Source organism: Lithobates pipiens, unplaced genomic scaffold (genome assembly GCF_037356315.1).
Source record: "Lithobates pipiens isolate NorthernLeopardFrog02 unplaced genomic scaffold, aLitPip1_a1.2 Scaffold_3, whole genome shotgun sequence".
NCBI classification, from domain to species: domain Eukaryota; kingdom Metazoa; phylum Chordata; class Amphibia; order Anura; family Ranidae; genus Lithobates; species Lithobates pipiens.
Window position 1 is genome coordinate 6,365,520 of NW_027507790.1, and position 27,274 is coordinate 6,392,793.

General features: G+C 47.3%; 1 protein-coding gene across 2 annotated transcripts in view; it reads right to left on the reverse strand.

The window, feature by feature from the left end:
* Positions 1–808: 808 nt before the first annotated feature.
* Positions 809–27,274, reverse strand: part of CCDC157 (coiled-coil domain containing 157) — a 62,108-nt gene continuing 35,642 nt past the window's right edge. For both annotated transcript variants that reach the window (XM_077461205.1, XM_077461204.1), the window contains exons 7-11: positions 26,701–26,877; positions 26,212–26,374; positions 22,206–22,345; positions 5,392–5,492; positions 809–2,199 (exon numbers count right to left, since the gene is read on the reverse strand). In XM_077461205.1, the coding sequence (XP_077317331.1) occupies positions 1,998–2,199; positions 5,392–5,492; positions 22,206–22,345; positions 26,212–26,374; positions 26,701–26,877 (783 nt within the window). In that variant the 3' untranslated portion in view covers positions 809–1,997. The remainder of the gene's footprint in view (positions 2,200–5,391; positions 5,493–22,205; positions 22,346–26,211; positions 26,375–26,700; positions 26,878–27,274) is intronic.

Sequence of the window (27,274 nt, forward strand, 5' to 3'; positions counted from 1 at the left end):
CCCCCCCCCGGAACACCAATGATGGGACACTCCCCCCCCCCCCCCCCCGGAACACCAGTGATGGGGCACTACCCCCCAGGAACATCAATGATGGGGCACTATCCCCCCCAGGAACACCAATGATGAGGCACTATCCCCCCCCCCCCCCCAGGATCACCAATGATGGGGCACTATTCCCCCCCCCCCCCCTCCCCGGAACACCAATGATGGGACACTCCCCCCCCCCCCCCCCCGGAACACCAGTGATGGGGCACTTGCCCTCCCATAAATACCAAGATGAATGCTTTGCAAAGTTCACTATATTTTAAAAGCTAGCTGCTACCTTTATTGCAGCTTGGCGCTGGAGCGGGTCTGAGAATACCGCGCTGACGTCAGAGAGAGGAGGAGAGGCAGATGTGCCTGGTCACATGAGAGCCGCTATGAGAGGTATACAGCGGCACCGGCCTTTTACACTGGGGATTGTAACACTTGGACGGACGCAGGACTGAAAGGCAGGGAAGATGGTGCGTGCCCTTAGCAGACTAACTAATCGATAATGAAAATCGTTGACAACGATTTTCATTATGGATTATTATCGATTTTTATTGATTAATTGTTTCAGCCCTAGGTAGGACTATGATTAAATTAGCTTTTCACTGGATGCAAACAAACTTTATACTAGCTGTTTTCCCTTCATTGTTAATTAGTACATGTCTGCCTCGGGGGGTTCACAGTATGTGCTCAATACTCTCTACAAATTACACACTGCATTCAAATCCAAAAGTCAGAATTTAACATCACAGTTGCAGGAATAAACGAGACACATTGATAAAAGTCAATTCGATGCTACTTTATTATTTATAAATTTATGTGGCAAAAATTACTGCAACAAAAGATTCCATGGCACCAGATTGGCTATATTCATCAGATGTGTTGGGAACTTTCTTCTAATTGCCCATGGAAAATGCTCTCTCTATCATGTTCGCTGCTTCAAGATAATAAATGAATATGTATTATAGGAGAGGAACAGTAAAACACAACAATCGGTTGGTAGAACTAGCAAGCAGAGAATATATATATATATATATATACACACACACATATTATTATATATATACATATACACACACACAGTATACTGCCAGTTTCCTTTACTACGAATGGCGGTGGCAGCACAGAAGAGCCAATCAGAAAATCGGCTGGGGTATCGACATCGCTGTATTCCAGGACACGTAAGTGTCCTAATATTAAAAGTCAGCAGGTACAGTATTTGTAGCTGCTGACTTTTAATTTTTGGAGGGGGGCAGGAGCTCTGCTTTAACAACTAAGGAAAAGTTATATACTTACTTCAATGAATAAATCAGTCAATCAATGAATCATGTGCTAGATAAAATCCTTTTTTTTTCACTTGCACATGATTGAGTATCAAAGTGAATACAAGTTCTTTTTAGTTACCAACCTTTTTTATTGCTAAATAAACAGTCACTGCTCATTTTTCAGCCTTTGCTAATTTAGTAAATAAATCCCAATATGGGAGCAGGCCCAGACAGAAATGGCGCATACACACGGTCAGATTTTTTCCAATGGGAAATGTTGGATGTGAGCCTGTTTTTGGAAAGTCCGACCATGTATATGTTCCATCGAACATTAGCTGTCGGACTTTCCGCCAACAAATGTTTGCTAGCAGGTTCTCAAATTTTCCGCCAACAAAACTTTGTCGGAATTTCCAATCGTGTGTACACAAGTCAGAGGCACAAAAGTTCACGCATGCTCGGAATAAAGCAGAAGGAGTCGCACTGGCTATTGAACTTCCTTTTTCTTGGCTCATCGTACGTCTTGTATGTGATCACGTTCCCATGATCGTAATTGTTGGCCAACATTTGTGTGACCGTGTGTATGCAAGACAAGTTGGAGCCGAAATCCTTCGATCAAAAATCCACAGTTTTGTTGTCTCAAAGTCAGATTCTGTGTATGGGGCAAAAGACTTTTCACGTTCTCCTTATGTGTCAGTATGCCTGCTACTTGCGATCTGAGCTAGGGGTTCGATTTCTACCCTTTACTTGCTTGACACGTGCATAAGCAGCAATTGGAGAGCTCTCAAGTGGAAACGTCAGAAGATTTACAGCTTGACGTGAACCTTTTCTTTCTGGCTGACCAAGAGCTGATGTGCTCTCTGAATCCTTAGTGCGGGTGACTGAAGTAAGTCTTGGAGTGGGAGGCCTGTATGATTAAAAGAATTTTTTTTTTAATGTGGATAGAAATTGCGCAGGTGAAATACTAAATTATCAAAACAGCAGCTGGCAATAACGGAATATTTGTGCGTAAAAACTATATAACCCAAAATTGCAGGCTAAAATAGCAAGTGATAAAACCAAAATGCAAATTAAAAAAACAGTGATAAGTCCATGAGAACATCTAAAATATTAATGTTCAAATCTGTGAGGAAATCCAACATAAATAAAGTTCTTAAATATTCATGTCTCAGTGATGATAAACGATTGAACACCAAAAGTGCACCTTCCACCGTGAAAAAAGAAAGGCTGTGCCCTTACTAGATGACTAGACTCCATGATATAGGAGCCTAGTAAAGCATGTATGAGTGTAATACATATGATCTGTCCTTTGGATATAAACAGGATGATGACATAGGTCATAGACATAGGTCAACATAGGTGGCTGCTCTTAGCTTCTCACTCCCAAGTACGGTAAAAGAAAGGAGAAGAACGCCAACATAGTATAAAACTGTGATGGTTTATTGAGGTAGCATAAGTCCAAACAGACAAGGATAAAACAGTTCCCAAGGTAAAAAACGGTCTGCAGATCACATAGGAACTAGCGTGGTAAGAATTAGCATAGACTCCATGGTTACACCGCTCCCATCACTTTAACCATCTGTTGCTCATCTAATCGTGAACCCAACCCCCCTTCCCATTTTCCAATAAATGGAGGTTTTTCCAGTCCCTCAAGATCCATAAGTATTTTATAGATCCGAGATATTCCATGGTTCGGTGTTGTCTGTACATTACATTCTATTGGGTTTAAAGTGGTTGTAAACCCTTACAACACACTTTTCGCTACAGGTAAGCCTATAATAAGGCTTATCTAGCTATCCTGGATATCTCCTAAAGCTGAATGATTTAGAGGATATCCCCTGTATTTGGATGTGCCGACGTCATCGGCACCTGCGCACTGAAGCAAACTGAAACAATGGCACGCACGTGCCGTTGCTTCAGTGAGCGTGCCATTACCGGATGGCTCCCAGGAGTGGCGTCATTGAGGCCCCGGCCAATCACAGCGCTGGAGCCGCGATTACCCGGAAGTAACCCCGGGAGTGATGTCGGCCGGCGAAGCAGTGTATGAGGACGACTGAAGGGCTTTGATCTCAGGTAATTAATTCATAACGAGCTAGTATGCATACTAGCTATTTTGCCCTTGTCTTGCAGGTTGTTTTTTTTTTGTCCTAGCCATTTTAGGTTCTCCTCTGTTCTAATTAACTGTGGCAATGTTGTCACAAACTGCTTTAGCTGTAAATACCTCCATTCATTGATCTTTAATAAATCACTTTTATGTTTTAACTCCTGGAACGTTCTTATTTTCCCTTTATCTACTACGTCTTTTAATTGTGCGTTCCCTATCCAGCTTCCAAAAAGTGTCCCTTTACCTGGTAAAAAAAAAATGTTCCTGAAAGCGCAATTAGTGGTGAATTATATTCTCATTTTTCTTGCCTATAAATTAAATCCCATACTTTAAAAACATTTCTTGTCAAATCATATGTGCGTTGTCCGTGTTCTGTACTTTCGAGGTATCCATACATTTTTATCTAGATGTGTTTTACTCATGCTTTCATGCCAACCCATCTTTTTGCATTTTTTTGTATTTGTCTATTCTATCATTCAGGTCAATATAACTGCGTTGTAATATTTTTTTTTTTATATCCATATTATACCGATACCCGGAAATTGTAGTGTTCTAATGAAAAAAAGGGTCTTTATCCCATTGGAAGCGAATAACCCTTTTGGAGTCTCTCACTAAAAATTTATGTTGCAGAGAATACCTAAAATCTGACTTTTATCCTAGTCCAGACTTCTGGGAAAATCAGTAAGCCAATAACACATGCAGAAAGTTACATTTCTGATGTAATTTACCAATGGTGTACAGAACGCTTCCAAGTAGCCATATTGCATTTTACAAAAAAATTACAGTGCCACAGATTGAAAAGGAAAGGTAATTTTTAATAACATTCAATTAACATGCTGCTTGTGTAGCAATTGTATATGCAATATTTTTTTCCCACAAAAGTGGAACCACTTTAACTGCTTGCTGACCAGCTACCACCATCATACTGCAGGTTGGCAGGAATGCGCAAAACGCGATAGCTGTACATCGGCTGCCTTAAGAGCAACAGCATGCGTGCTCGCCACCAGTGCCAAAGCCATTGCGCGTGGCTGGCGGCCACGCTGTCTGTGTGCCTCCCGCGATCGCTCCACAGAGAGCCAGAATGGGGATCTTTCAAAGTAAATAGATCCTTGTTTTGATAGGGGAGTTGAGAGAGATTGTCTTTTCCCAGTGATCAGGAACAGTGATCTCTCTCTACTCCGTCAGTATATTCCCCCCACAGTTAGAAACACCTCTCTAGGGAACACTTAACCCCTTGATCGCCCCCTAGTGTTAACCCCTTCCTTGCAAGTTTCATTTATACAGTGATCAGTGGCTAATTTAAGATCTGATCGCTGTTTAAATGTCAATGGTCCCAAAAAAGTGTCAAAAGTGTCCGATCTGTCCGCCGTATTGTCGCAGTCCCACCAAACATTGCTGATCACCGTCATTACTAGTAAAAAAAAAAATGAATAATAAAAATTCCATAAATATATCCCCTATTTTGTAGACACTTTAACTTTTGCGCAAACCAATCAATATATGCTTATTGCAATTTTTCCAACCAAAAATATGTAGAAGAATACATATTAGCCTAAACTGATATTTATTATAGCAAAAAGTAAAAAATATTATTTTAGATTTTTTCAAAATTGTCGGTCTTTTTTTGTTTATTGCGCAAAAAAACAAAACAAAAAAAACCGCAGGAGGTAATCAAATACCACCAAAAGAAAGCTCTATTTGTGGGGAAAAAAAGTACATCAATTTTGCTTGTGTACAACATCGCGTGACCATGCAATTGTCAGTTAAATCGACGCAGTGCCGTATCGCAAAAAATGGCCTGATCAAGGGAGTAAATCCTTCCGGGCCTGAAGTGCTTAAAGCAGAAACATCTAGGGCAGGAAAAAGTGATCTGGGGCACAGAAAATTTGTTATACATTAGGCTACATGCACACCTGCACTCCTTTTTTAAAACTCAGCAATGCAAATGTAGTCCAAATGGTTCATGACATGAAAGGATACTGACAAAACACTTACTTCGCTGAGCTGCTTCTGCTATTATTGTAAGCAGGTTGAAGTTCTAGAGACATCTCCTCTCTACTGGATGTGCGTGTCCACAACCGAGTCTGAGGAATTACCTGAATGTATAAAAATGTGTAAACATTATTACAGAAAAATGTATCTGTCTGCATACAAAGACTATTTTGTACAGCACTTCAGTACTTTAGTAAAAAGTTCTTATTCCTAAGTATTAGTTCCTAAGTACAGTAACCTTAACAACGAATCAGAATTCAGATCAGTGACGGCCCATCCATAGTGGGCCCACGGGAGCTGCACCCCCTGGGGGTGTGGTGTCAGTGATGCACTGTGGGCCGCCCGGATGAGGGTGGGGGTTGCGCTTGTTGAATCCTGTGCATTTCTTGCACCACATTGAAATCGCACAGCGTTCATGCAAACTACAGTATGTGCCAATGTTAAGTTAACGACACCCCAAAATGGTTTGCAAAATGTAGTGCGGTTCACAAAATCGGGCTGCATATGTGTGAACACCCATGCAATCAGTTTCATGTAGTAAAAAAAAAGGTTCTACGTCTTTTTTGTGCAGATGCGCTGCATACAAATGAATGGATCAAATCGCACCACACAGACATCGCATGCAATTTGAACAGGAATGCGGTACAATTCCTATCCAAATCACATGCCGTGTCCCACACTGCATATATGTGAACCCAGGTTTACTGAATGGCAGGAAGCAGCAACGAACTACCTAGAGCGCACATCAGCACCCTGGTAATTCATTGAGAATTACAAGCCATCAGCCGCAGTGGTTGATGGTAGTTTTAGTTCCAGCATTCACAGAACTCTGTAAATGAATGGCACATTCGGGTGAGTGGAGCCTCACACTGCCACTTTTCTTTTTTTAAATTGTGACAGCAGATGCAGGCAGAAGATCCCTAGCCCACTGTCACAAGGGACCCTGGGAGAGGGGGGGGTAAAAACACTGCTCAGTTAGTAACATGTTCAGTTACTTTACCCCTCAGTCTTGATTTCAAGCACCTCTTCCTAAGCCATCCTGCAGTGTAATAGATAAAAGTCACAGTTTCCTCTATGATCCAAGCTAATTCCCTATTCTGAGGACCAGATATTTTCCCTACTCGTTATCTTCTTAAGAGTAGATCCACTCACTATGCAGGCAGTGATTTGGACAACTGAAGTAAGACCCCATAAAGTAAAAAAAAAAAGAGAGAAGGCTCATCATGTTACAGCGGTTTTAGTTAGGTAAAATGGGCATTTGGATCGTTTTTTTTCTTCATACCAGTAGTAAGTTAGAGGGGGTAGGAATGGGTATGCTAATATCTTGGAGAAGCTGAGTTTCCTTGTCTTAAAGAGAATTTGAGTTATACTATGTGAAATAGAACATATGCAACAAATATAAAGTAGGTGTTATCCCAATTTGGGTGCAAAAGTGGAAATACACTTAAGATGATATTAAAGTCTTGCTTTTTTTTTGTTTAAAAACAACAAACATGTTATACTTAACTGCTCTGTGCAGTGGTTTTGCACAGAGCAGTGCAGATCCTCCTCTTCTTGGGTCTCTATTTTGCGCTCCTGGCCCCTCCTTCCCGCTGAGTGCCCCCCACTGCAAGAAGCTTGCTATGGAGGCACCCGAGCTGAGCTGCTGCTCTGTATGTCCATTCAGACACAGAGCCACTGCTAGGCCTCGTCTCTCTCTCCTCATTGGCTCAATGACTTTGGGGGGACTGAGGAAGGAGAGTCCCGGACAGCCGAGGCTCTCGTGCAACATCACTGGATCGAGATGGGGCTCAGGTAAGTATTAAGAGGGCTGAGGGGGCCTGCTGCATATAGAAAGTTTTTTAGCTTAATGTATAGAATGCATTAAGCTAAAAAACCTTCTGCCTTCAGAACCACTTTAAATGCATGTTTGGGGGGGCTGGGGGGTTTGGTGGGCCATAGTGGCCCGGTCTTCCTCCCCTCCCCCTTTAGTTCCCCATGTGATTGACTGAAGGGTGGGCGTAGCGGGAACACCGGAGCTTTGGTTGTGCATCCCGGACATGTCAGATCCCGCAGGCTGGCCCGGACGGAATGAGTCGGGAGCTCTTCTGTGAATTGGCCTTGTACAGTCACTCCCCCACATAGGCCGGCACATACCTTGGCCACGTAGGTCAAGCTGTGCCAAGCAAGTTAGAAGCTTGCCTTTAGTAATTTAATCCCCCTTGTTTACCCTACCTGTCCAGTTTCTCACTGGTCGAGGACTAACTTCTTTCCTTGCACCGATGGTACAGAGGTACTACACAGAAAAGTCTACTGACAAAGTTCCCTAAATCTAGGGGAGTACCTACCCCTGGTGTGCTAGTCTTGCCGACCTACCCCTCCCCCACCCTACTCAACCCCCTTTTACTCCTTCTACCCCGAGGGGTTTTTCCTTGTTATATAATCTCCTCTGTTGGATCCAACCTTATCTTTCCCCACAACCCCAGTTGGGAATGGACGCACTCAAAATTTTCTCAATTAACGCAAAAGGTCTTAACACGCCGGAGAAAAGGCGAATGCTGCTGAAAGATAGGGTTGATATAGCCTTTATTCAGGAAACTCATTTTAAAGAGGACAGACTGCCTGTCCTTAAGAACAGGTTCTTCCCATTCGCTTATCATTCTACCAACAAAATTAAATTCAGAGGCACCTCCATCCTCATATCTAGCAGACTGAGGTGGTCTCATCGTACCACTAAAGTAGATGCAGAAGGACGATTCACGTTTGTTAAAGGCTCTGTAGGCGATGTGCATCTGACATTAGTGACTATCTACGCCCCGAACGCTAGCCAAGACACTTTTATACGGCGCACGCTATTGCAACTGACTAAGTTTAAGGAAGGCCAGCTCATTCTGGGGGGAGACTTTAATACTCCCCTGGTGCCGAGAGTAGATGCGTCCTCGGGTAAGTCTTCCATACCGACGGGGGCTCGTAAACGGATAATTGGAGACCTCCACAAAGAGCAACTGATAGATGTGTGCCGCCTCCAACATTCCTGAGAGAGGGATTATACCTTTTACTCCCCACCTCATAAACTGTATACGAGAATAGACTACTTTCTGGTTCCACATGGTCAGTTACACGCCGTACAAGACTCTAAGATAGGCCTTAGGAAGTGGTCTGATCACGCCCCTATCACCATGACCTACAAACTCTCAGATAATCCCTCCTCCATGATGCGTTTCTGGTGAATAAACAAGAGCCTTCTGCAGAATCCAGTGGTCAGGGAGGAGGTGAATCTGGAATTGAAGTGCTACTTCCAGACCAACACCACGCAAGAGTCTGCTCTGGGGGCAGTATGGGAGGCACATAAGGCAGTAGTGAGGGGAATCTTTATAAAACACGGCGCACACATTCAAAGAGAGAGGGGAGAGCAGCTGGAAAGACTCTTGGCTGCTCTGCACTCTACTGAAACATGACACAAAACTATGCCAGACCCCCTGCTGGAAGCTGAGCTGGCCTCAATACATAACCAAATCAATGAGATCCTCAATTACAGAGCGAAAGCAGCATTACAGAAATGTAAGCTTGTATCTTACGAGTCAGGTAATAAATGCGGACGTATCCTGCCTAGGGAAATTCGGGAGATCAGAATGCAAACATACGTACCTCAAATTAAGACTGCAAATGGCTCGATGGTCAATCTACCACGGCACATTGCCAATACTTTTAAAGAATACTACTCTAAACTATATAATATTCCAACCTCCTCCAGCAAGCAATCCCTGACTGAGAACTACTTGTTCTCGGCCCACATTCCCTCACTGACACCCGAAAGCATAGCTGAGTTAGACACCCCAATAACGACTGACGAACTGGACCTTGTACTAGCCTCTGCCAAGCCTGGCAAGGCCCCTGGGCCAGACGGCCTTACCCTACAGTATTATAAATCACTTCTCCCATCCCTTAGCTCTCATAATAAGTTAGGAGATACGGCGGCCTTCTTTAATGATACGCTGCGAGCACATATCACAGTTATACCGAAAGAGGGTAAAGACCCCACAGTGTGCAGCAGTTACCGGCCGATCTCACTTCTTAATATGGACCTTAAGTTATTCACTAAGATTCTAGCGACTCGTCTAGCCCGTCACTTACAATCTTTGATTCACCTAGACCAAGTAGGCTTCATCCCCACTAGAGAAGCTAGGGACAGCACAATCAAAGTTTTGAACCTGATACACATAGCCAATAAGACTCACATGCCTTCAATATTTATAAATACTGATGCAGAGAAAGCCTTTGATCGAGTTGACTGGAGCTATATGACCGCAGTTCTTAGGCATATAGGACTGGGGGAAACCATGTTGAGATGGATCTCCCAAATTTACTCCATTCCCTCCGCTCAAGTCAAAGTCAATGGCATTCTATCAGACCCCCTCCAGATTCGTAATGGGACGCGACAGGGCTGCCTCTTGTCTCCTCTCCTATTTGCCTTATCACTAGAGCCATTTCTGTGTAAAATTAGAAACAACACAGACATCAGAGGACTTTCAGTAGGTGACACACAGTAAAAGGTTTCCACTTACGCAGACGATCTACTCTTTTCCCTTACAAACCCCTTGATCTCCCTCCCGAACTTGCTCCGGGAATTCGATATCTATGGGAATATATCCAACCTCAAAATAAATTATAACAAATCAGAGGCCATGGGAGTAGGCATACCCAATTCGACCATGCAGACATTACGCTCCAATTTGAACGTCAAATGGACAGAGACTGCCTTAAAATACTTAGGCACTTACGTACCAGCTAACCTCAGTCACACCTTTCATCTAAATTTTCCCCCTCTACTTTCTAAAACCCATTCCCTATTGGATAGATGGCAGGGGGGCCTTCACTCCTGGTTTGGCAGATGCAATCTTATCAAAATGTGCATATTACCGTATATACTCGAGTATAAGCCGAGATTTTCAGCCTCTTTTTTGAGGCTGAAAGTGCCCCCTCGGCTTATACTCGAGTCGCCGCTGTCTGACTGCTCGATCAGCGTATCGAGCAGACAGACGGCGGACATTAATTTTCAAAAGCCGCGCCTCCTTCTCCGCCTCCGCCTGTGATAGGCGGAACACTGAATTTCCCAGCAGTCAGTGTTCCGCCTATCACGGACATCCGCTCATTCTCATACTACGGACGAGTATGAGAGGATGTCTGTGATAGGCGGAACACAGGCTGCTGGGAAATTGAGTGTTCCGCCTATCACAGGCGGAGGCGGAATTTTGAATTGTAGAATGGCCGCCGAGAAGAGCGGCGATCCATCGGCACGGGACGGAGGAGGCACGGCACGGCACGGGACGGAGGAGACACGGGACGGAGGAGGCACGGCACGGGGGAGGCACGGCACGGGACGGAGGAGGCACGGCACGGGACGGAGGAGGCTCGGGACGACGGCGGCTCGGGACGGAGGCTTGGGACACAGGTAGGCTGGACACACACACAAGGCTGCACGGACACACACACACACACACACACACACACACACACACACACACACACACACACACACACACACACGGATGGATGGATGGATGGATACACACACACACACACACACACAGGGATGGATGGATGGATGGATGGATACACACACACACACACACACACAGGGATGGATGGATGGATGGATACACACACAGGGATGGATGGATGGATGGATACACACACAGGGATGGATGGATGGATGGACACACACACAGGGATGGATGGACGGACACACACACAGGGATGGACGGACACACAGGGATGGACAGCCATGTCTCACCCTCGGCTTATACACGAGTCAATAAGTTTTCCAGTTTTTTGGGGGTAAATTGGGGGCCTCGGCTTATACTCGGGTCGGCCTATACTCGAGTATATACGGTACCTAAATTCCTATACCTGCTGCAGGCACTTCCGATCCGTATCCCTACGACATTTTTCAAACAGGTACATGGTCAGTTCTACAAATTTGTAAGGGCTAACAGAAAGCCGAGAATACCCAGTTCCCTTTGCTCTCTGCCAAAAATTAGTGGAGGGCTCACGATCCCCGACGTGAAGAAATACTACCAGGCAGTTCAGCTGGGTAGAATTATAGACTGGGGCCGCCACCAGAAACTGAAGCTGTGGACATGCCTGGAACAGACGCAGACAAAGAGTCCCTTACAGGGCTCTGTATGGTGCTGGAAACACCTCCCTACTGAGGTTAAGAGTCACCCGCTGATAGGGACGACTCTTTGGGTGGGGTCATATGCATGCTTTGCCTAATCGCTATCCACACCAAATTCACCCTCTGTCACGTACCTAGTAGTTGAGCCTGGAATGCAGGGATCGGCCCCTCGTATCCCCCTGGCTAATGAACCCCTGGAGATGGGGACAGGTATTCAAAAGTTCAGGGGGCACAAGTGCCTGGCAGATGGAGACTGGTCCAGATGAACAGCTGGGCACCGACAGCGGGTAGGTAGAGCTGGTAGGACTAATCTGTAGCAGGCAGGCACCAGTGGAAGGACTGCTGGGCAGATGGTCGTCAGGAGGCACCAGGAACCCAGTGGGTAAGCAGAAACAGCAGTATTGGGTACAGGCCGGGTCAGCAGGAATCGGTCAGCAAGGTACAAGGGATGAGGCAGAGACGTGGTCAGACAGGCAGAGGTCGTAGGCAGGCAGCAAAGGATCGGAGTCAAGGAACAAGCCGGATATCAGGAACCAAGGTAACTGGTACAGATTCAGGTAGCAAGATCACGGACACGCTGTAGACTGGACAGCACGGGTGGAAGGGAGCCAGTGACTAAAGAAGGCCTTAGGGCGCCAAACGGACGTACGACGGGTCAGCGCGCCCTCGCAAGGAAACGTGCTCCCGTTCGTGACCCACGTGCGCGCTCGTTCGTATTGACGCGAGTGCGTTCGTTGGCTTTAGCGCGCGTCAAAGGAAAACGACGGGCTCTCCACGACGGGTTTCTACAGGTAAGTCTCTTGTATACGACCGGGGTGCCCGAGCGATCGTGACATTGCCCCCCCCCCCCAAGGGGCAGCCTCCGGATGCCCAACCGAGCCCACTTGTTCGGATAGGACTTGAAGGCACGGATGAGTCTCTTGGCGTGGATGTTGGTTTCTGGCTCCCAGGAGTTCTCCTCAGGTCCGTACCCCTTCCACTTGACCAAGAATTGAACCTGGTTTTGTCTCTTTCTACAGTCCAGAATGGCCTCCACTTCGAACTCAATCTCCCCATTGACCAACACGGGTTCCGGAGGGCTGGAGATTCTGTCAGTAAAGGGATCCATGACTGTGGGTTTGAGGAGTGACACATGGAAAACTGGATGGATTCGGAAGGATTCAGGAAGTTTGAGTTCAAACGCTACATCGTTTAGTTTCCTCTTGACCGGGAAAGGACCTATGAATTTCGGGCCCAACTTCTTAGAAGGGCAGGAGAGTTTAAGATTCAGGGTAGACAGCCAGACCCGATCCCCAACCTTAAGATCCAGCTCCCCTCTCCTCTTTCGGTCGAAGATTTCTTTACTGTGCTCCTGTGATCTGGCCAGGGTTTCCTGTAGAAGCTTGTTGTTTTCCTCAAAGAAGTTCAGGTTCTTTTGAACCGCTGGCACCGAGCACTCAGGAAGATCGCCAGACAGGAACAACGGGTGGAACCCAAAGTTCGCATAGAAGGGGGATTGCTTGGTGGCTGAGTGGATAGTGTTATTGTACGCAAACTCCGCCATTGGTAAAAGAGAGGCCCAGTCGTCTTGAGCGAAGGACGAAAAACAGCGAAGGTATTGCTCCAGTGTCTGATTCGTCCTTTCGGTCTGGCCGTTGGTCTGCGGGTGGTAGGCTGAGGATAGGCAAAGGTCAATCTTCAATGTTTCGCAGAGCGCCCTCCAAAACCTTGAGGTGAACTGCACCCCCCGGTCGGATGTGATGTTGGCAGGAATGCCATGAAGCCTCACAATTTCTTTCATAAAAATGTTAGCTGTCTCCGCGGCAGAAGGGGTGCCCTTCATGGGCAAGAAGTGCGCCATCTTGGTGAGTCGGTCGACTACGACGAAGATCGTGGAGTGGTCTTCGGAAGGGGGGAGTTCAACGATGAAGTCCATGGGGATCATCCTCCATGGTCTATCGGGAACGGGTAGTGGTCTTAATAGACCCCAGGCTTTTGACTTGTCGCCCTTACTTCGGATGCAAATGGTGCACGCTTGTACGTAATTCTTGCAGTCGTCCTTCATCCGTGGCCACCAGAAGGTACGCCTGAGTAATTCCAGGGTCTTGAATATCCCAAAGTGGCCAGCCAAGGGATGGTCATGACAGGAGGCCAGAACCAGAGTCCGAGCTGTCTGGGGGACGAAAATCCTGTTCTCATACCATAGAAGGCCGTCACTGGAGGATAACGGGGTACCGGATGGAGGAATAGCGCCTACGGACGCCTGCTTAAGCTGAGACATCACATCTCCCTGGAGAAGAAGGAAGTTCCCAGCAGAGAGGATGGTATCAGTAGGTGGCAAGTTCTCCGGCTGGCTGAACATGCGAGATAAAGCGTCCGGCTTAGTATTTTTGGATCCGGGACGGTAGGTAATATGGAATACAAATCTTGAGAAGAAGAGGGCCCACCTGGCCTGACGAGGCTTTAGTCTCTTGGCTGTCTTCAGGTACTCCAAATTTTTGTGGTCCGTATAGACCAAGATTGGGTGGGTAGCCCCTTCCAGCAAGTAACGCCACTCTTCAAGTGCAGACTTAATGGCTAATAACTCACGGTCTCCGACGTCATAATTTCTTTCGGCCTCTGATAGCTTGCGAGAGAAGAAGGCGACCGGATGGAGTAAGGACTTGGGTCCCTGCCTCTGGGAAAGTACTGCTCCCACTGCTATTTCTGAAGCGTCGACTTCAAGGGTATATGGTAGAGCAGGATCGGGGTGTTTCAGGACCGAGGCTGAGACAAATAGATTCTTCAGGGCCTGGAAGGCCTCTTGTGCTTCAGGAGTCCAATGAAACCTTCGGTTCTGTTTGGTCAGCTCGGTAATGGGAGCGATAATAGCAGAAAACCCCTTTATAAACTTGCGGTAGAAGTTAGCAAAGCCCACAAACCGCTGGACTCCCTTTCTATCTGAAGGAGCAGGCCAATCTTGGATTGCTGAGATCTTTTGTGGATCCATCTCTACTCCCCTTACCGAGATGACCAAGCCGAGGAACGGGATACTCTGCTGTTCAAAAATACACTTTTCGGGTTTGGCGTACAAACCGTGGAGACGGAGACGGGTCAGTACTTTCTTCACGTGTTCCCGATGAATGGCTAGGGTGGAAGAGAAAATTAAAATATCATCCAGGTAAATAATTACAAACAAATCTAGATAGTCCCTAAAAATGTCGTTAACAAAGTGCTGGAAGGTAGCCGGGGCATTACACAATCCAAATGGCATCACTAAATATTCGTAATGCCCGAAGCGGGTGCGGAAGGCAGTTTTCCACTCGTCACCTCTCCCGATACGTACGAGGTTATAGGCGCCCCGCAGATCCAACTTTGAGAAGAACTTAGCGGACCCCAGTCTTTAAAAAAGTTCAGGTACCAGTGGCAGGGGGTAACGATTTTTAATGGTGATTCTATTCAGGGCCCGATAGTCCACACATGGGCGTAGGGAGTGGTCCTTTTTTTCTACAAAGAAAATTCCAGCGCCCGCCGGGGAGGTGGAGGGCCGAATAAATCCCTTTTCAAGGCTGTCATCTAGATATGACTTCAGGGCACTCAGTTCAGACTCGGAAAGAGGGAAGATCCTTCCGAAGGGGATTTCTGCTCCCGGGAGCAGTTCTATTGGGCAGTCATATGGTCTATGGGGAGGAAGGGTCTCTGCCCCCTTTTTGCTGAAGACATCTAGGAAAGCGTGGTACTCCTTGGGTACCGCTTGTCGGGGTTTCGTCATCGGATTCAGAACAGAGAAGAACCGAGGAGTCCCCATCAGGGTTCCGGCAGCAATGCTGGAGGCAGTAATCCGAAGGGAATTCGATGGTTCCGGTGACCCAATCAATCCGTGGGTTGTGTGCCTTCAACCAAGGCATGCCAAGGATGATTGGAAACAGGGGAGACTGAATGACGTCCAGGCACAAGAGTTCTCGGTGAGTTCCGGCGATGACAGCGGGTAGGGGACTAGTCTCCTGAGTCACTGGTCCTGAACCCAAGGTAGACCCGTCAGCTAGGTATACCGAGAGCCCCTTCTCTCTTGGTCTGAGGGGAATCCTATTTCTTCGGGCGAAGGACGAGTCGACGAAGCCACTGCAAGCCCCGGAATCAATAACCGCGTGGGTTTGGATAGTCCTTCCTGGGAGCTGCAAAAGGACAGGAACAGCCAGATGAGAAGGGTTATCAGGCAACACAGGTGAGGGGACAGGTGGAACAAGGAGGCACTTACGCATCTTAGCTGGGCAGGAACGAACAAGTGCCCTGGCTCTCCGCAATACAGACAAAGGTTGTTGACCCGGCGACGTTGGCGTTCTTCTGGAGTCAGAGACGGGCGAAGTAGCCCCAGCTGCATGGGTTCCGGGGTGTCCAATGTGGATGCGGGTGGAGCAGGAGGAGTTGGGTGACTAGGCACCCGTGGTAACATCCAGATTGGACGAGTAGCTGCGGAGGAACGTTCCTGGCGGCGTTCCCTCAAGCGTCTGTCAATTTGGATGGAGGTGTCTATCAAGGCTTCCAATGTCTCGGGGATGCCCACACGAGCCAACTCGTCTTTCAGGGCCTCGGAGAGACCCAAGCGAAACTGATAACGCAGGGCCGCGTTGTTCCATTCTGTGTCCGCACTCCATCGCCGGAATTCTGAGACATAGTCCTCCACAGGTCTACGACCTTGTTGCAGGGCACGTAGGGCTGCTTCTGCGGTTGCAGCGAGTTGGGGGTCCTCGTAGAGTCTGGACATTGCCTGAAAGAAGGTATTCACAGAGTCTAGAGATGGGTCTTTCCGCTCCAGCAGACGGTGTGCCCAGGACTGAGGTTCATCTGTCAACAAAGAGATGATGAATCCCACCTTCGTTGCTTCAAGAGAGAAGGTCCGGGGTTGCAAAGCAAAATAAAGTTCGCAGGAGTTGCGGAAGGCCCTGAACTTGTTTCGGTCCCCCGTGAATCGTTCCGGGGTTGGAACCCTAGGTTCTGGTGGCAACATGACTACTGAAGGAGTGGCATGGGCCCCTGGAGCGGCTGGTGCTGAAGCAGATAGTGCCTGGACTTGTTCCTCCAGTCTTCCGTAGCCCTCCTGCAAACTCTTAACAGCTTGAGTAAGGCCGGCCAGATGATGGCAGAGCTCGTCCATGGGGGAGGCTCCCTGCGCAGGCTCGGACATGGCTGTCCAGTACTGTCACGTACCTAGTAGTTGAGCCTGGAATGCAGGGATCGGCCCCTCGTATCCCCCTGGCTAATGAACCCCTGGAGATGGGGACAGGTATTCAAAAGTAAAGGGGGCACAAGTGCCTGGCAGATGGAGACTGGTCCAGATGAACAGCTGGGCACCGACAGCGGGTAGGTAGAGCTGGTAGGACTAATCTGTAGCAGGCAGGCACCAGTGGAAGGACTGCTGGGCAGATGGTCGTCAGGAGGCACCAGGAACCCAGTGGGTAAGCAGAAACAGCAGTATCGGGTACAGGCCGGGTCAGCAGGAATCGGTCAGCAAGGTACAAGGGATGAGGCAGAGACGTGGTCAGACAGGCAGAGGTCGTAGGCAGGCAGCAAAGGATCGGAGTCAAGGAACAAGCCGGATATCAGGAACCAAGGTAACGGGTACAGATTCAGGTAGCAAGATCACGGACACGCTGTAGACTGGACAGCACGGGTGGAAGGGAGCCAGTGACTAAAGAAGGCCTTAGGGCGCCAAAAGGACGTACGACGGGTCAGCGCGCCCTCGCAAGGAAACGTGCTCCCGTTCGTGACCCACGTGCGCGTGCGCGCTCGTTCGTATTGACGCGAGTGCGTTCGTTGGCTTTAGCGCGCGTCAAAGGAAAACGACGGGCTCTCCACGACGGGTTTCTACAGGTAAGTCTCTTGTATACGACCGGGGTGCCCGAGCGATCGTGACACCCTCATTCCCTATTATAGGGAATCCAAAATTCCCTCCGGGACTAGACCCTCAGACTAGCACTATGTTTAAAAACATGAACTGTACAGAAGCAAGACACTTTGTGCAGAACAAATCCTGGCCTTCTTTGGAAGCACTTCAAAGCGAAACAGGTACCTTCAAGCTGTCGTTTTGGACGGCAATACATCTCAGACACTTCCTCATATCTATACCTAACACACGAGTTTGACAGGCCCCTCACCCCCTTTAAAACTCTCTGCTCGGGAGAGGACAGACTTCTGAGAACGTTATCCACAACATACAACCTCCTGATATCTCCGACGGAAAGCACACCTCCACTATGTATAAGTAAATGGGAAAAAGACCTGAACTGTACGTTCACTTCGGGCCAGACTCAACGTGTGATAGCGCTAGCACTAAAATCCTCTATATATACGAAAGTACAAGAAACTAACTACAAACTCATGACACGGTGGTACTTGACCCCACATGTCTTACATACCTACTACCCGAACACCTCAGCACTGTGCTGAAGATGTCAGAGGGAGAGAGGCACCTTGCTTCACATATTTTGGTCTTGCCCGAAGCTATCACACTTCTGGTCTGTAATCAGAACGACTTTGCAGAAATTCACAATCTACATGATCCCAAATGACCCAGCATTCTTTCTGTTACATATAAATACAATGTGGATCAGGAAATATGAAAAATCAGTCATATGTCATCTGTTAAACTTAAGCTTAACTGGAAAAGTCAGTCCCCACCAACAGTAGCTAGGTGGATTCAGAGAGTAGAGGACATTAGGAGAATGGAAGACCTGGTGCCTACAGAGAGACAGCAGGAGGAAAAATACAAAGCGACATGGGAAATATGGCTCCATTTCAGACCGGTCTGGGACCGACCGGGGTCTCTCCCCTCCCCTCCCCATCCCACCCCCTTCCTACCCTACCCCTCCCGCGTTTTTGTCCTCCTTTACCTGGGAGGCCTCCGTATGTTGGAGATCACCACCCCCCTCCTCCCCTCCGCTTATTGAGTCCTACTCAGTGAGGCGGGGGGCAGTTGGGAGGGGGGGGAACTGATGTTGGATCGCTCTTTTGGAACCAGTAGCCTCGGAGTTGGATCTTACGGGTGGGAAGGGTCCTGAACCTTACATTAACAGCTTCTGTGGCCTGGGCAGATGATGTATAGTAAAGTGGGAATGTTATACTTATTTAGTGTTTGCTGTCCCATTGCATGTGTTTGTTGATCAGGAGGGCCTCCTCTTCTTCCCCTTTACACCCTGCTGTATGTTGTTGCATAAGTTGTATTTGTTGTATTCGCCCTCCTTGGGCATTAATAAAAATTTATATTTGAAAAAAATATATGATCAGTGTACAGCAGGAACCCTCTGGCACTCTAAATTTACACTCTTGCTTTAACAATCCCAAAAATCCTATAATGCAGACACTGATACTACGTACACATGAGCAGAATGTCCGACAGAAAAAGTCAGACGGAAGCTTTTCATCGTATATTCTGATCATGTGTAGGCCTCACCTGACTTTTTTTTTCTAAAATTCTGACGGACCTAGAACTAGAACATGTTTTGAATATTTCCGACGGAACCAAATCCTATCGGGAAAACAGCTCGTCTGTATGCTGTTCCGACAGACCAAAAAACAACGCATGCGCTGAAGCAAGTACGAGACTATTGGCTACTGGCTATTGAACTTCATTTTTCTAGTCCCTTTGTACGTCTTGTACGTCACCGTGTTCTTGACGATCGGACTATGGTGTGATCGTGTGTACACAAGACAGTTTCAGCAGAACTCCGCCGGAAAAACCTGCAGAGTTCAGAGGCCAAGAGTAACACTAAAGGAATTTTTTATTTTAAGAACTATTACTTAAGAAGTATTTGAACTGAACCATCACTTTTTTTCATCCATAAAACGAAAGTAGACTTTACAATGCTTTGACTGTAAAAAAGATGAAAAGAAACACCTTAATGGATACCGAAGAACTAGCTATGAGGCTGGAGGTAGCCATTGCTAATCTCTTTCAGCAAATTCTCCAACAGGATTATAAAATTTGTTCAGCTAATCTCAGTGGCGGCTGGTGAAGTTTTTGGATGGGGGGGCGCCAGACCCCGCCCATCATGACCCCGCCCATCATTTTGGCCCCTCCCACTTCTCATAAAACACGCCCCTTATGTAATCTGAAAAAAAAATTGACGTGGGTTCCCCCTCCGAGAGCATACCAGGCCCTTAGGTCTGGTATGGATTCCAAGGGGAACCCCCTACGCCGAAAAAACGGCGTGGGGGTCCCCCCCAGATCCACACCAGACCCTTATCCGAGCACGCTACCCGGCCGGCCAGAAAAGGGGGTGGGGACGAGCGGGCGCCCCCCCCCCTCCTGAGCCGTACCAGGCCGTGTGCCCTCAACATGGGGGGGGGGGGGGTGCCTTGGGGGAGGGGGGGGCGTGCCCCAAAGCACCTTGTCCCCATGTTGATGAGGACAAGGGCCTCTTCCCGACAACCCTGGCCGTTGGTTGTCGGGGTCTGCGGGCGGGGGGCTTATCGGAATCCGGGAGCCCCCTTTAATAAGGGGGCCCCGGATACCGGCCCCCCACCCTATGTGAATGAGTATGGGGTACAATGTACCCCTACCCATTCACCTGTGAAAAAAGTACAAAAAAAAACACAACACAGGGTTAAAATATTTTATTGCACAGCTCCGGGGGTCTTCCGTCTTCGGGGGTCTTCTCGCCGGACTCCTCCGCTATCTTCTTGTAGCTCTTTTGCTAGCGGAGGAGTCTGACTTTCTTCCTCGCTGCCGGCCTCTTCTCCCGACTTCGGGGGTCTTGTCCCCCTCTTCGGTTCTTCTGCCGGGCCACCGCGCCTTCTTATAGCTCTTTTAGAGGCGGTGGCCCGGTCTTCTGTCGTCGCCGCCGCCCGTTCTTCTTCTTCTTCTTCTTCTTCTTCTTCTTCTTCTCCTTCTCCTTCTCCAGGAGATGTTGCCTCGACGATCTCCCTGGCCGGAATGCCAGGGACGCGCTGCGCTGCCACTTATATAGGGACAATGGGGCGGTGTCACATGGGTTGATGTCACATGGGTTGATGTCACATGGCGACTGTGACATCAACCCATGTGACCAACCCATGTGACCAACCCATGTGACATCAACCCATGTGACACCGCCCCATTGTCCCTATATAAGTGGCAGCGCAGCGCGTCCCTGGCATTCCGGCCAGGGAGATCGTCGAGGCAACATCTCCTGGAGAAGAAGAAGAAGAACGGGCGGCAGCGGCGACGACAGAAGACCGGGCCACCGCCTCTAAAAGAGCTATAAGAAGGCGCAGTGGCCCGGCAGAAGAACCGAAGAGGGGGACAAGACCCCCGAAGTCGGGAGAAGAGGCTGGCGGCGAGGAAGAAAGTCGGACTCCTCCGCTAGCAAAAGAGCTACAAGAAGATAGCGGAGGAGTCGGCGAGAAGACCCCCGAAGACGGAAGACCCCCGGAGCTGTGCAATAAAATATTTTAACCCTGTGTTGTGTTTTTTTTTTTTTTTTTTGTACTTTTTTTCACAGGTGAATGGGTAGGGGTACATTGTACCCCATACTCATTCACATAGGGTGGGGGGCCGGTATCCGGGGCCCCCTTATTAAAGGGGGCTCCCGGATTCCGATAAGCCCCCCGCCCGCAGACCCCGACAACCAACGGCCAGGGTTGTCGGGAAGAGGCCCTTGTCCTCATCAACATGGGGACAAGGTGCTTTGGGGTGGGGGGGCCGCACGCCCCCCCTCCCCCAAGGCACCCCCCCATGTTGAGTGCACACGGCCTGGTACGGCTCAGGAGGGGGGGGGGCGCCCGCTCGTCCCCCCCCCCCTTTCCTGGCCGGCCGGGTAGCGTGCTCGGATAAGGGTCTGGTGTGGATCTGGGGGGGACCCCCACGCCGTTTTTTCGGCGTAGGGGGTTCCCCTTGGAATCCATACCAGACCTAAGGGCCTGGTATGCTCTCGGAGGGGGAACCCACGTCAAATTTTTTTTCAGAAATTTGGCGTGGAGTTCCCCCTTCAGAGCTCATTCTCTGATTGGCCACGGCAAAAGTCGCCTGGCCTGGGGAAACCTTTCTGGTTGTGAAAGCTTTTTGCATTCATTCAGCTAAATGCACAAACATTCTCCACAAAGTAGAAGCTAGAAAGCCTTTATGCGGTGACTCACCTCTCACTGTCTGGCAGCTCCGCTCGGGCTAAGGAACGGAGCTGCCTACGTCACTTCCGGGTTTCGTGAAGCAGCCGAAAGCCGGAAGTGACTGCCTGTCTAAGAATGACAATGCTCCCGCCCGTAGAATCACAGTGATTTTACGGGCGGAAGCTAGTCGGCGTTCTGCAGTGCGCCGCAAGGCGGGTTTTTAACCCGCAAATGAAGCGCCATGGATGCAATCTTGTGATTGCATCGACGTGGCGCTTCTCATAGTGCACTGTGACCGGCGCCACAGTACACTGTGTTAAATTGTTAAATGACATATTTTTTTTTTTTTTTTTTTTTTTTAAATGTCTTAAAGGGCCCGTTTTTTTTTTTTTTTTTTTTTTTTTTTTACACCTAGGGAGAGGGAGGGCGGTGCCCGGGCGCCCCCTATGGGCGGGCCGCCACTGGCTAATCTTGTGATCCAGGTATCCCTATCAGATTTAGTATTTATATTGTTCATCACAATTCAGGCATACATTACAATACCTGTAAATGTTCAGTATAAACACTTTGTTCTTTCATAAGTCAGTTAAGTGCCAAGTTGCATTCCACTGGCTCTTACCTGAAGTGGCCCTTGTTTGCTCTTTTCTTCCAGTTTTTGCAGACTGGCTCTCAATTTGGTGTTCTCCTCCTCTAAAATGCTGATACGAATGCTGTTTGCTTGGAGCTGTTTTTCCATATCCTCAGTGATATCACCAGAACCTTCAGAATGTCACCATAAAGTCATACAATAGAACAGTCAAGATAATTCATAAAACTTTTTTTATTTTTCACAATCATCTTTAGAGTAACAATAGTGGCTTTAATATAGGGGAAAAAAGAACGATGTGCATTAAATTAAGTTATAGTAGCATATTTCAGTTTGTATTAGTTTATATTATTAAAGTGGAACTTTGGGGTCCATAATGAAAATGGGCAGACAAACCAGGGTTTTTAATGCAGAAGAAGCATGCTTTACTTACCAGCCTGCCCGCCCCTATACAGTAAAGTAAGCTGTGCAAGCGCAGCTAATGTACAATTTCAGCAATGCCGAATCTGCCGGAACACCCACATGCATGGGAGTGATGTCATCTCGGCCCAGCCAGTGACAGTGGCTGACAATCGAGACCCGGAAGCCAGCCACCCGAAGGTGTCAGTGACCAGCGATGAATTCTGAAGACAGCACATCGCTGGATTCTAAGTGAGTACAGTTATGCTTTAAAGTGCTTGTAAAGTAATTTTTTTTTTTTTTTTAAATAACAAACATGTTATACTTACCTCCACTGTGCAGCTCGTTTTGCACAGAGTGGCCCTGAACCTGGTCTTCTGGGGTCCCTCGGCGGCTGTCTCGGCTTCCCCCCGCAAGTACTTCTCACGTTCATGCGAGCTCCCTAGCATGGTGAAAAGCACTTGCAGGCGCGCTACCGTGATACAGCTGGTGGCTATAGCCGTTCACTGTATCACTCGACCCCGCCCCCCGGCGCTCTGCATCAGTGGATGTGATTGACAGCAGCGCGAGCCAATGGCTGCGCTGCTTTTAATCCATCCACTGTAGCCAATCAGTGGCCAGGCTGAGCGGCAAAGAGGACGTCGGAGGGCGAGCGCGGGACTTTCGAGGGGTCAGTTAAGTAAAACGGGGGGCTGGGGGGGCCGGCACTGTCGGATGTTTTTTCTATGCATTAAGGTGAAAAAATATTTACCTTTACAACCCCTTTAAGAATGAATTTCTTGCTCTGAGCTGCTGCACCTCACACATTGCTTTGGCCTATAAAATAAAGTCCATAAAATGAGTGAGAGGGACTTAGTGACAAAGTGCTGAGCAAAGCAGAAGCACCAGAGCATTGCCTTTCAGAGTTGCTCAGCATTTGACAGTTTTTTTTTTTTTTTTTTCAGGAGTCAGGGTGCCTTATATGGTTACTGTGATAATTTGGTCAATGTGATGATCATGTAAGTGCATATAACTTCGGCACATGATATATGCTATCATCATTAAAGTAAGTTCTTCACAAAATAGGGGGTTGGGCAGCTACGTGACAGGTGAGGTTCAATACTGAGAAATGTAAAGTGATGCACTTGGGTGCCAATAATACACATACAAATTACATATTAGAAGGGTCTACCCTGGGAGAATTAATGATGGATAAGGATCTGGGAGTGCTTGTAAATCAGAGATTTAGCAATAGCATGCAATGTCAAGTCACAGCTAACAGAGCTAGCAAAATACTGGCATGGATTAAATAGATCATACATTCCAGAGATAAAGCAATAATTCTACCCCTTTTCAAAACAGGGTATGGAAATATATAGGACTATGGTAATTGCTAAAAAAATGGAAATAACACACATACACATGTAGGCAGGTGAGGTCTATTTTCTCCACTGCAGGTGGCGCTTGTCCGCAGTGACAATGCATGTGGAGGAGGAGTTCAAGAGGAACCTAGCTCCTCTATAGTTTCTGCGGTTACAGGGAGGCAGCATGCTAGTGCCCCATGTGACTTTGGTGGCCATCTTGGGTCAGCCAGAGTCTACCACTTAAGGACCAGGCCTATTTTTTTAAACTTTGTTGTTTACAAGTTAAAATAATTTTTTTTTTGCTAGAAAATAATTAGAATCCCCAAACATTATATTTTTTTTCAGACAACCTAGGGAATAAAATGGCGGTTCTTGCAATACTATATGTCACACCGTATATGGGCAGCAGTCTTACAAACGTAATTTTTGTACCCACCCACTCGTGGAATGGCGACAAACTTTGACAGTTAAAAATATCCATAGGCGACATTTAAAAAATTTCTACAGGTTACCAGTTTTAACTTACAGAGGAGGTCTATTGCTAGAATTATTGCTCTCGCTCCAATGGTCGCAGCTATACCTCACATGTGTGGGTTGAACACGTTTTACATATGTGGGCGCAACTTCCGTATGCGTTCGCGTCTGCGTGCGATAATATGGCGCTTAAAAATTTATTTTTTCTTATGTATTTGACTTTTTTTATTTTTACACTGTCCTTTAAAAAAAAAATGGATCACTTTTATTCCTATTACAAGGGATGTAAACATCCCTTGTAACAGAAACAAAACATGGCATGAACTCTTTAAAGCGGTCTTGTACTCACATTTTCAACAACATCCTAAGCCAATCTTTCTGCCATAGATGTGCAATTGACCCTTAAAAAAAATCAGATCGCCGTAATTACCTTTTAATTGCGATTCTAAAAGTGACTTCCGGGCTCTCCTCCCATGGGAGTAGGCGTGGTTATCGCCTTTCCCCGGCTCCGCAAAGTCCCCTGGGAGCTTTCGCACATTCTTCCCATGAATCAGTGGGGAACGCAGTCCTGCCGAAATCTCGTGAGATTTCAGGACTGAATGACCCTGCTGATATAACTGAGAATGCGCGGGATCGAGCGGTGAATGCTGGGTACACAGCATTCACCGCATCCCGGAACTAAGTGCTTGTGGGCTTCAAATGCCCACAAGAAAAATGGAAACCGCCGGGAGGAATTTTTAAAAGTTAAACTCACGGACGAAATCGGAAAGCCAGGGAAAAAAAAACAGCAACAAGTGAGTGCTAGACTAATAGTATACTCAGATATCAATGACACCAAAAAAAAAAACGATAGGTCAGCGGAATCCCGCTTTAATGTGAGATCTGGGGCTTAAAAAAACCTCAGATCTCACATTTACACTTAAAAACAATAAAAAAAACTGTCCCTTTTAAGGTCGTTGGGCAGAAGTGACGTTTTATGCGGCTACAGTTCTCCAAGGGCATAGAGACAATTGGGGATCATCATGCTCTCATTCGAATTCCTGCTCATCAGGCCAAAGGATGGGATCGTCTCCGCCGCTTCCAACAGCTTCGGTATGCGGCGGAGGTGCCCAGGACATGGCGGGAGGGGGGAGGGGCACCTCTCCCGCAGCTGATAAAAGTGATCTAGCAGTGAATCCGCTGCCGAGACCAACTTTATCTTAATCTTAACCTTTATCTCCCACCGTTTAAAAAAAATACTGGGGTTATGGCAGCTATCTGCTGCCATAACCCCGGTATTTAAAGTCAAAATACCAACGTATAATGACGGTGGGCAGTCCATAAGTGGTTAAGAACCTGGCTCCTGGGTTTGGTGTGCATTTTCAGTGGCTAGAGTAGGGACAGGTCACCCGTTTGTCAGGGACAGTGCTTAGCGTCAGGTAAAGGTAGTAGGGAAAGCACATGGACACATAATCCTTCCTAGAAGCTTTCCCGTTTTGATGCAGACCGGTCGGGCCGCATTCCTCTCCTTGAGACAGATGCTGATGGCACCTCTGATTCACCACTCACCATACTGACGCTTTGTTGTTACAACTAGTGAGTGCTCCAGGTCTGGTTGCCTTCCCGCAGGGCCTGTTTGTATTGCTGCACTTCTGTTTTATTACATTCTTGTTACTACACCGGACTCTGTGTGTTACCTGTTGCCACATCACGCTGCACCTTCCCCCACACACACATAGGTTGAACTGGATGTACCAGTGTCTTTTTTCAACCTTCAATAAGCTAAGTAACTATGACATTTCCAATATAGAACTAACAAGGAAAGTTCCATTATGAAAACCTACTTTCAAATTCAGGCAGTGGATGTAAGTCTGGGTATGATATCAACAGTCTCTCCCTTTCCTTCTGCTCCTGCAAGCATCCTTGTAGTTCTGTAAGCTGCTTGGTCACCTCTGACACCGACTTCTCAATTGTCACCTTCTCCTGCTGAAGTATTCTCACCACCTCCTACAGCCAATGAATTCAATTAGTAGGATATACCTGCAGTTGAATAGCAGAAACTGGCAAGGGTAGAATTCTGGCAGGCAAAATTCCTTATTTTGGGAGACTCAAGTTGGATAAACATTATTCAACTTTTGTTGTTCAATTTCCTTTAGAATTACCTTCATCTACCGGTATGTAGTACATGGGTCTGTCTGCCTGTATATAAATGAAAGTGTTTAGGTGTGACCTCATATTATATGGTTTTGGTATATTTAAAGGAAAGTTGTACAAGAAAATTGTATAAAAATCATATAGTGTGTAGCCAGCGTAATTCTCGCATGTGGCAGTACCTGTTGATCCTTCAGTTGTCTCTTCAGGTTTTCCTCCTCTTTTTCTATTTGTTCTATTTGCTCTTCCAGCTTTGCTTTTTGTTCTTCTGCATCATCCAAACTGCCTCGTAGGTCCTCACACTCTTGAGATAACCGATCCAACTGCTGCAACAAGGATTTCTGCTTTGCCTGCAGGGACTGGGGTTCATTGGAAAGGGGGTGAAGTCTATTAATGGACAAGCAGAGCACTGCAACAGAGATTTGTCTGCTAAAACTCTACTGAACTGGAAAGGACTATTCTCAATGAAAAAAGCCACAAAAGAGCAGCATAAAACAAAAAAAAAAAACCTATCCATTCTGGTGCTTAGTTATATACAGTACATATCAAAGGCATTCTCACTACGTCTTTTTAGAATAACAGCAAATACTAAAATATACTAGTTACATTCATAACAATAGGTTATAGGTTCTGAACTGTACAGTTTATCCCTAGATGCTATACCAAGGGCCGTAGGCAATTTTTATCCTGGGGGAGGGGAAGAGAGTTCAAACCTGGGAAACAAAATGAAAAAAATTAGGCACCACACGCGGGTGT